Here is a 10,414-nt window from a genome sequence, read left to right as displayed (position 1 = left end):
AACTAAGTACATTGTCACTGAGGACCATCGCCTGCAGACACAGGGTTTGGGCCACCAGCAGAGTCATCAACATGCATCGTGCTTCCATTCCCTGCCATGACAGAATGACCAGACTCCACAAACAGACTCCCCTGTGGATCATGTTGTACATCAAGGCCAATGAACCATGACAAAGACACCCTCCTGGGTGATCGCCAGTTTCTTAGGACCAAGCTTCTATCCTTCTTTTTTCTTCACACTTTCATCGGCATTTACTGCATACTTAAGCTCCTGCATTCCTGTGATTTCAAGGTGCAATTAATAGTGATTTTAACATTACCACTGGGGATGAGTTGCCGCCCTTTGTGTTAATTTTAATCGTTATGTCCATTGTAGTGGACGTGTTGTTTTTGCATCTATCTTTTCACTGATGTAAGGAAATATATTTATTCCTGTTGTACACTAAAGGGGACATGCTGTGAAATTAAAAATAAAATTAAATTTGAAAAAATCTAAATTGTAAGATGTCTTATTTCCTCCAAAGACAAATAACCTAAAATTGAAGGCCACTTTTTTCCTTGGGTCTCAGGATGTTATTCATACTCAACCTGATTTCCGCCGCCAGAGTTAATCACCAGTAATCATCAGATAGACCTGGCTGGCAAGAGCAAGAAGAATGATGTGCTGATATCTGCTCTCTCTTTGTCATGACCTGCCCGTCCGATCCTCCTGTGTGCCACGCCCCCCTCGTTACCTCGTGTTAATTCCTGATTGGTATCACCTGTTGCCTGGTATTCTCTGCTTGTCTTGTGCATTTAGTCCATGTTCAAGTCTGTTTCCCTAGGTCTGTCATTAACGTGAGTTTGCCGTGTGCGTCCCTGTAAGCTGTTCTGTTCTGAATAAACCCCATTTGATAGTATTCACGGCTCTCTCGCCTGCTTCCCCGCTCGTCGACACCCGAACGTCACACTCTTTTTGCAGTTCACAATAATGCTGTTGCAGAATCTCACGTAAAGCAAGCCTGACCTGAAGCGTGCACAGGTACCATTGGGTCCCTCAACCTTCAACTGTTGCCTGGACCGATTTGTTTATTATTTGGATGGTTTCTTGAAAAAAAAAAAGAAAAAAAAGCATGGATGTGTAATTTGATATTTCGCAGTCCCTGATTGCCTGGCTTATTGGTTAGTACTGCAGCCTCACGCTTATGGCTTTGATTTCCTATTCAAGATGGCGGCGCCCTGTGCGGCAGCGACCACTCCGGGTCTCGCAAACAATGTGCGTTTTTCATTTAATGTAATGTCTTCTCCGTTAGGTTCTTACAAGAAAATTACCTACAATCGATCCTCCTTACTCAAACTTCGTACATCTGATCAATCCAGTACATTATCAAGCGATGTACTGGCTTTAGATCCCTAAACTCTACGGGGAATGGGCATACTGCGGCAGCAAGACCCAGAGGCCTGCTTTGTAGCGGTCCCGCCTACCATCACCGGCCGCCCTGGGAAGCGACGTAAACGTTGCGGAAGACCACGCAAGCGAGGCACTCGGGCAGGTATCGCAGCTAGGCTAAAGGCTAATCCACGCAGACAAGCGCTTCCATCTATTCTGCTGTCTAATGTCCGCTCGCTTGAGAACAAAATGGATTACTTAAGACTGGATTTAACCACTAAAAGCAAGGTGAGTGACTGTTATGCACTCGTTTTTACCGAGACATGGCTGAACTCCGCTGTTTCTGACTAACCTGGACGGGTTAACGATCTTCCGAGCAGACAGAATTCATGCTCTCAGTGGAAAATCTCGGGGAGGCGGTGTATGTATATACACAAACAGCAACTGGTGCACAAATGTTGAACTTGTCTCAAGCCACTGTTCTGAAGATATTGAGTTTTTGTCACTGAAATGCAGACCATTCTACCTGCCGAAGGGAATTTACTGCTGTTAGCATTACAGCTGAGTATATCCCCCCCCCAGTGCAAACACGAAGGCAGCACTACCCACATTATATCAGTCTGTTAGTACAATGCAAACTGCTAACCCAGACTGTGCTTATATAATTGCTGGTGACTTTAATCAAGCTAACCTAAAGACTGTTCTGCCACATTTTTATCAGCATGTTGATTTTGCTACCCGGGGAGTAAATACATTGGACCAGGTTTACACAAACATCAAACAGGCATTCAAGGCAACTCCCCACCCCCACCTTGGGAACTCGGACCATCTCTCTGTCATGTTAATTCCTGCTTACAGACCGCTGCTAACTAGGAGCAAACCATCTACAAAGCAGATACCATCCTGGCCAGAGGGAGCTCTTTCAGCACTCCAGGACTGTTTTGAATGCACGGACTGGAGTGTGTTCAGAGAGGCTGCCACAACTAACCAGCACATCAACCTGGAGGAGTATGCAGAGTCTGTGACAGGATTCATATCCAAGTGTGTGGAAGATGTGACAGTGACCAGGAACATCACCACACGTGCCAACCAGAAACCGTGGCTTACCAGGGAGGTGCATGCCCTCCTGAGAGCACGAAATACAGCCTTCAAATCCGGGGACAGAGACGCTCTTAGGTCAGCTAGAGCTAACTTGAACCGTGGCGTGAGAGCAGCAAAACGTGCTTATGAACATAAAATTCAGAGTCACTTCACTGATTCAAAAGATTCCAAGCGCCTATGGAAAGGCATTCAGGCAGTTACAGACTACAAAACCTCCCCACCTCCCTGTCATGATAACACAGACTTCCTCAACGCACTTAACACACATTTTAGCCGGTTTGAGGAAAACAACAACACAACGGCAAAAAAAGCCACTCTCACTATGGACGATGCAATACTATGTCTCGACCACAGTGAAGTTTGGAGGACCCTGAGCAGGGTCAATCCCCGGAAAGCCGCGGGTCCCGACAACATACCAGGGTGTGCACTTAGAGGTTGTGCTGACCAACTTGCAGTTGTTCTCACTGACATCTACAACATCTCCCTAAGACAAGCCTTCGTTCCTCAGTGCTTCAAAGCCATGAACATTGTTCCGCTGCAAAAGAAATCACCGACATCATCACTGAACGACTATCGCCCAATAGCACTTACACCAATCATGATGAAGTGCCTTGAAGGGTTAGTCAAAAACCACATCTCATCCAGTCTGCCTGCCACGTTTGATCAACTTCAATTTGCATACCGTCCAGATCGCTCCACTGATGATGCCATAGCAACTGCACTCCATCTGATTTTGGCTCATCTGGAAAACACGAACAGTCATGTGAGGATGCTTTTTATTGATTTCAGCTCCGCCTTCAATACGGTCATCCCACAGCACCTGGTAAAAAAACTGGAGTCACTAGGCATCAGCACCTCTCTATGGAACTGGTTGTTAGACTTTCTCACGAACAGACCCCAGACAGTACGTCTTGGAAATAACACCTCTGAGATTATCATCATGAACACTGGAGTTCCCCAGGGCTGTGTTCTAAGTCCCCTACTGTTCACCCTGTTGACTCACGACTGCTGTGCCAATCACAACTCGAATCACATCATAAAATTCGCAGATGACACAACAGTAGTGGGCCTCATCAGAAATGACGACGACTCCGCATACAGAGAGGAAGTTGATCAACTCATTTCCTGGTGTGGTAAAAACAACCTGGCGCTGAATGTCAACAAGACAAAGGAGATTGTTGTCGACTTCAGAAGAAAGCACATCCCACACCGGCCACTTACTATACATGGAAACAGTGTGGAGACAGTGAAAAGCACCAAGTTTCTGGGAGTGCATATCACTGATGACCTGTCATGGTCCACGAATACCTCTTCTGTGGTCAAGAAGGCACAACAGCGACTTCATTTTCTCCGAAGGTTGAAAAGAGCAAACCTCACCTCCCCTGTCCTCACAACTTTCTATAGAGGCACTATAGAAAGTATACTGACCAGCAGTATCTCAATTTGGTATGGTAGCTGCACTGCCACTGAACAGAAGATACTTCGTAGAGTGGTGCGGACGGCGGAGAACATCATCGGGTCATCGCTCCCATCTGTTCAAGAACTATACCACTCACGTTGCCATAGCAGATCCATCAAGATCATAAAAGATCCTACACACCCAGCACATGGACTGTTTGAACTTCTGCCATCTGGAAAACGCCACCGCAGTATACACTGCAGAACAGCCAGATTTAACAGGAGCTTCTACCCCCAGGCCATCAGAATACTAAACTCTGTTAAATAACCTTTTGACCTTTTACTCTCCTACCTATTGTGCACTTTATAACCACTGATAGGTCTCAAGTTTTCATTCTACTTATATAGTGCAATAACTAATTCACTGTGAAACGTAGTGCAATAATTTTTCATACTATATATCACCCACTGAATATTTTCATGTATATATATTTATTGTTTGTACTTTGCTGCTTTTTGTTGCCATGCTGTCTTAACTACCTCTGTAAAGTGAAATGTCTGCATGTTGTATGTATGTTGTCTTGAGTGCACTTGTCCCTTACGTCCGCACATTGAGCCTTGGAGAAACGCAATTTCGTTCTGCCTGCATCCGTCTTTGTACTGTTGTATGGTGTGAATGACAATAAAGTTTCACTTCACTTCACTTCCGTCTCTGCATTTGTGAAGTTTCTATGTGCATCACTTGTTCCATGGGCTTTTTATGGCTACTACAGTCATCTGCCACATTGACGTCTCTGATTTGAATGCCCTGTAATAGACTGGCATCCCATCCATGGTGTACCCATATCTTGCACCCTCTGAGTAGGGGTTCTCAGAATGCAGCTCATGAGAAGTCAACATGAAATGAATTGCATGTGTAGTGGCACAAGGGTAAAGATTGGGATTTGTTGACTACCCTCTGGAACATGCGTCTGGGGCACCCCATGTTGAGTGGTGGGAAAGCCCCAGCCAAGTCCTGCAGAGCGGAGCGCTGGCATCCAGCGCACCAAGGGGCTGTGGGGCTGTGGTGGTGGGCAGGAAATCCCCTGGCACCCACAGAGTCTGCCCGTAGACTAACTCGGCCGACAAGGATTGTAGGTCTGATTTGAGAGTGGTCCAGAGGCCCAACAAAACCCAGGGAAGCCTGTCCACCCAGTCACCGTCCCTGAGGCTGGCCCAAAGAGTGGCTTTCAGGGAGCGGTGACTCATTTGGCCTGTGGCCGGCCACCAATGAGCTCCCTACCAGGCCTGTCTCTGGGGTGGGGCCCCAGTTTCCCTGTTCCAGGCGAGGTTTCTGGTTCCTTGATTTTACATCCCATAAGGGTTATTTCCATAAGCATTGTCTCTAATGGAATGTTTTTGGCTTGCTTCCACAAGTATAGTTCTAACTTATTTGGGCAATAAGAATTTGCTGAGTAATAGCTATGAGAGTATGGTCTGAAATGAAGCCAGCTCCAAAAAGAAGATATTCACTCATATTTGCCATGGTCTCAGCTAATAAGATGAAATGTAACTGGTAATTACCATCCTGATATGTTAATAATACAACTGTGCTGTGGCATTCTAATGCTTGTTAGTACAGTGGTTAGCATCATCCCTGACAGTCGGGAGACCATCGTTTGATTCCCTGATGGGGAGATGCAGGCCGTTTTATGCTTGTAACCAGTAGTTCATCGGAAACTCAGCCTTGCTGCACTAATGCCTAGTCAACGTTTGTTTGTAATGTACCCTTTTATAGGTAATTCTACTGCTGTATGTTAATTATCTGATCTATAAATTGTACTCAGAGTAATTTTGTCACTTGCATATACACGACAGAGTGCTGAAATGTAATCAGCTGCAACAATATAATCCAATTTATACGCGAAAATGAAACCCACTTTGTTTACTAACCACTGGAACTTTGATGCGATGAGAATTAGCTACAAAGCTAAACACAGTTGCAAAACCTCAAAATAGAATGCTCTGCAAAGCTTAGGAAAAAAGTTGTGCAGCTGTCTGGTACCTCTTGAAAGCCTCATGTCTGCCTGTTTGCCCTGAGAAGTTGTTCATTGGTGCTATCTACCTCGACACTTGCTGATGCGCTGGCATGCCATGCTTGAGCAGAAAAGGGGGACATTTTGTGCTGTATATCAGAACCAAGACTCCAGCTGAAATTTAAATTTTAAAATCAAAATATTGTAATTTAGTTATGAAATTCTAAGTAGTTTGACAAAAAAAAACACGTTATGCCTTTATCTCACATGTTTAAGAAGAGTAAAAGAGAGGAGAGTGATAATATCACATGACCGGGCCACCTGACCTTTTGACAAGTGAGTGCTCAGCATATATGTGGGACAGCTGGAAAAGCATCCCAGGAGGCCACCTCATGGACCTGGCATAGAGGAGACAGTAGGGGCAGCCAGGCCCTGAAGCAATTGGGGTTAAGGGCCTTGCTCAAGGGCCCATTGGGGGTCACTTTGCTGACCCAAGGATTTGAACTGGCAACCTTGTCCCAACCCACAAGTCTAATACTTTTCTGGTCAGTGCATAGATTATTTTATAGTTTTTATGTCTGTATAATTATTATAAAATGTAGAAAACAGTACAAAAAATATTTCTATGGGTAGGTGAAAATCTAAACAGAACTGAACAAAAATTAATTAGATTTAGGATTGGAAATGGCAAAAATATTGAATTATAATTACAATATCAGCTATAACAACATTGGTTTCACAAACTGATGTGCATTATCATTTTCAAAATAAAATAAAAATATTGTGAAAATGTATTACGAGTGTGGTCAAATACTGTATATTACACATGATACACAAAATATATGTGTAGTTAAATTTATTCAGCTGCCTGGCAATCAATTAACCAGTTAGTTTAAAAAAATTCTACTTGGCGCTTACAAGATAGGCCTAACATTTGTAGTTCTTGACACAGTGATGCAGTGGTTTGCATAAACTGAGCACTTTTTCCTGTTAGTCTTCACCCACAGCTAAGATGCTGCTGTGTAAAATAGCCACAGACACAAAGGAAACAGGAAGCTGACTTTATTGCTTAACCATAGGCGTTTCTTTAGCCGTGAAAGCGTGGGTAATGGTAGGAAACTGAAAAGGAGAAAATATCACTTGCTCGTTCAGCACTCCAGCGAGGATGAATGGGACACACAACGTGACTTACCAGAACAGTACACCGTTGGCTGTCGCTTACTCCTTCGTGGTTTTGCTGGGACTGCCACTGAACGCACTGTCACTGTGGATCCTCGTCTGCAGACATGGGCTCCGGGCGGCCAACACCATCATCATGGCCAACCTGGCCGTCTCAGACCTTCTCCTGATCCTCTCTCTGCCCCTACGGATCGTCTTGCACATCAAACCCAGTGAGACCTTGATGAAGATCCCCTGCCAGCTGATGACCTATTTCTTCCGAGCCAACATCCTGTCCAGCTCCTTCTTCATCACCTTCATCAGCGTGGACCGCATGCTGGCTCTGGTCTACCCACTGCGCTCTCGGGTGGTGCGCTCTCCCAGGACATCAGGGATCGCTTGCGGTGCAGTGTGGTTGCTGGCAATGACATACAGCATTTCTCATGTATTCAGGTCGGAATCATTCTATACCTGCATTCCTATGATTACCTGGTATAATGATTTTAACACTACCATTGCGAATGAGTTGTCACCACCCTTCTTTGCGTTAACCCTATCGGTTTGCCTGCCCCTCTTGTTCATTGTCAACGTGATTTCCACAGCAAGAGTTGTGTGGAGCCTAAACAATCGTCAGATGGACCTGGCTGGGTACAGTGTGAAAAGGGTGATGTTGATTTTCCTTGTCAATGTGCTGATATTTGCCCTCTTTTTGCCTTTCATCGTCATTTTGCTATGGAATCTCAACCAGCTTAACCTGGAGCTTCTAGAGGTAACATTGTGTCTCTCAACCTTCAACTGTTGCCTGGACCCACTGGTTTACTATTTCGCTTTAGATGGTTTCTGGGAAAGAAAGAAAAACCTTGATGTGTAATGTGATACTGCTTCAAGACTTTGGCAAACCTGAGAGACACTTTAGAATAGAATCAGTTCAGAATAGAATGATTAGAATCAGTGGCTTACTATCCTGATGCTTTTTAGATAATTCATAGATAATTCTTATTATATCCTGCCACCTCTTATCCATTGATAGGACATGGGGCAGGCAGAATAGGGCACGAGGCAGAGGAATGCACTTGATGGTATGTCAGGATGGGGACACACAAACAAAATGGACAATTTATAGATGCCAGGTCATCTAACTGCTTGACTGAGGTAAGCAGAGTACCTGCGGGAAACCAGCCGAGCACAGGATACGTACTCCACAGAGAGAGAGAAGAGTGGGATTCAAACCCACAAACCTGTGAGGCAACAGTATTATCTGCTGCACAATGTTACCCGAAACTCTGGGCTTTGCTTTTCATTAACTCAGTATATTTACTGATGATACAGATTTTTTAAATGATTTTTGGGGTTTTTTCCACTTATGTCTGCACTGCCTGTCTCTGTGGAGAATTTTTTTTATCAAATAAGTGTGAAATATACATTTATATGAAACTAATTTGCAACTAAAGAAAGACTCTCTTGTTCATCTCTTTGCTGATATGTACAATGAAAGAAGACATGTTTCATTTATGCTGGGTCACTTCCTTGTCACAGATGTGGTAAACAAACAGAAGAGGATGTATGGCTATACACCGAAATGGCATCTCGTCGCTGCTGGCCTTTCAGCATCGCTCAAAAACCTAAAAATACTCAAAGAATACATATGTATAAACATGCAATGTGTATTGTGCTGGATATAAAGGCTTTAGATTATAGTATTGTTTTTTTTAGAAGGAGATTAAAGCTACGTGGACGACTGAAACAGATTAAAAACAATTTTGCAAGGCTTACAAATAGTGGGTGTATTTTATAATAAAAAAAATAAGATTAGTCTTTTGATGTCACGTCGCGTGCAGTCGAGCGGGCAAGCAGGTGATCGAGATGGTAATAGGAGGTGAAGCGGGGTTTATTTTGGCTTCACAAGTAGACAAGGGAGCACACCACATAGGAACGTCAATTACAGACCTGAGGAAACAGACTTGAACGCGGACTAAATACACAAGACAAGCAGAAAACAACAGGCAACAGGTGATCACAATCGGGGTAGCACGCGTAGGTAATGAGGGGGCGTGGCACACACGAGGATCGTACGGGCAGGTCATGACAGACTATTGCCTTGTCCACACGTACACGGGTATCTTTTAAAACGGTGTTTTTCCTCCTCCGTTTAAAAAAAAATCCCCATCCACACGAACATTGTCTTCTTAAATATTTCCGTCCACATGAAACCGCTAAAATGCGCTGTCAAGAGCATGCAAAAACAACAGGCAGCATTATAACTCTAACCATATACTGCCATGTTAGCCAATCAGAAGCCTAATTGCCAATCCTGTTAAGTTGAAAACCAGGGCACACATTCCGACGCCTGTGTTGATCAATATAATGCGAGAGTGACTCAACATTTATCTATACACATGTAAGAAGTCCTGTCAGCAAGGTTAACACAAGCACTATTTCGGCTAAGTCCGGCATTGCTCAAACTCGCCTAATGTATACTAGAGGTGGGCGGATCGATCCAAGTATCGATAATATCGATAATAATGTTGGTATTGATGTTGATCAATACCGGTTTAAAGATGTAGGAGCCATAGGTAAATTGCTTGATGAATGTTTACTGTAATCAGTTTGTATTTGGCACAAGTGCACCCCCTACAGGTGGTGAGGGTGCTGCCCGGAAAAGGAGGTGACGTGGCACATGGCGGGGGAGAAGCGGGCCAGCAGATACCGTCATTGACCTCAGCCTTGGGCTTTAGGCGCGGTCTGTTCGCTGCCCTGGGGAATCATCGGAGATGATAAGGCAGCAAGACGATTCGCATTTCATTTTGTAATATGTTTTTTTTTTGCAATAAATTAAGAGGCAGTAAACAGCAACTTCTGGATCCTTTTGTGAAGGGCTAAGCTAAAGGCTGCGAGTCAGACAAAATGGTACCCGCACTTCCCAGGTGGCAAAACCACAAACCGGACTTTTGCATTTTGTCACTTCAATTGAGATCGATACTTAAGTTTCAGTTTTTCTCCTGGATGCACTGAGGCTGTCTGTGTTCGCGCTGCTGCTCTCTATTGCCGCTCCCGATTGTCACGTGACTCAGCGGCGCCAGGCAAGCAGACAAGTTCACCTGCACGCGCGCGCACACACACAATATAATATTTATAATAAAGTATTGTAATAGTGGGTTGCTGAGCCATGCTCGCAATAATTAAACAGCAAAGACAGTTCGGGGTTTAATCACCATATGCCCGTTTATTACACCCATACCACTGCAATCACACACACTCGCACTGCGCACCATGCTCATTGCCCCGTTTACTCCTCATACACACGGTGGGCGCACGCATTCATGCACATACACTACGTACAGCAATAAACATTAACCGCTATACACAGCACATGT

At 44.4% G+C, this 10,414-nt stretch overlaps 1 protein-coding gene across 1 annotated transcript; it reads left to right on the top strand.

The window, feature by feature from the left end:
- The first annotated feature begins 6,969 nt into the window (after positions 1 to 6,969).
- On the top strand, positions 6,970 to 9,416 carry LOC111847658 (lysophosphatidic acid receptor 4-like). The gene has a single exon (XM_023819054.2). It carries the CDS (start codon positions 7,048 to 7,050, stop codon positions 7,909 to 7,911), a length of 864 nt encoding a protein of 287 aa, XP_023674822.2. The 5' UTR covers positions 6,970 to 7,047; the 3' UTR covers positions 7,912 to 9,416.
- The last annotated feature ends 998 nt before the right edge of the window (positions 9,417 to 10,414 follow it).

The sequence above is a fragment of the Paramormyrops kingsleyae genome, chromosome 21 (assembly GCF_048594095.1).
Source record: "Paramormyrops kingsleyae isolate MSU_618 chromosome 21, PKINGS_0.4, whole genome shotgun sequence".
Classification (NCBI taxonomy): Eukaryota; Metazoa; Chordata; class Actinopteri; order Osteoglossiformes; family Mormyridae; genus Paramormyrops; species Paramormyrops kingsleyae.
The sequence above is the reverse complement of the archived record's forward strand: the minus strand, read 5'-3'. Positions and strand labels throughout refer to the sequence as shown.

Bases quoted from the DNA above. Each gene is read 5' to 3' on its own strand.
- LOC111847658 (XM_023819054.2), top strand. From the start codon at position 7,048: ATGAATGGGACACACAACGTGACTTACCAGAACAGTACACCGTTGGCT.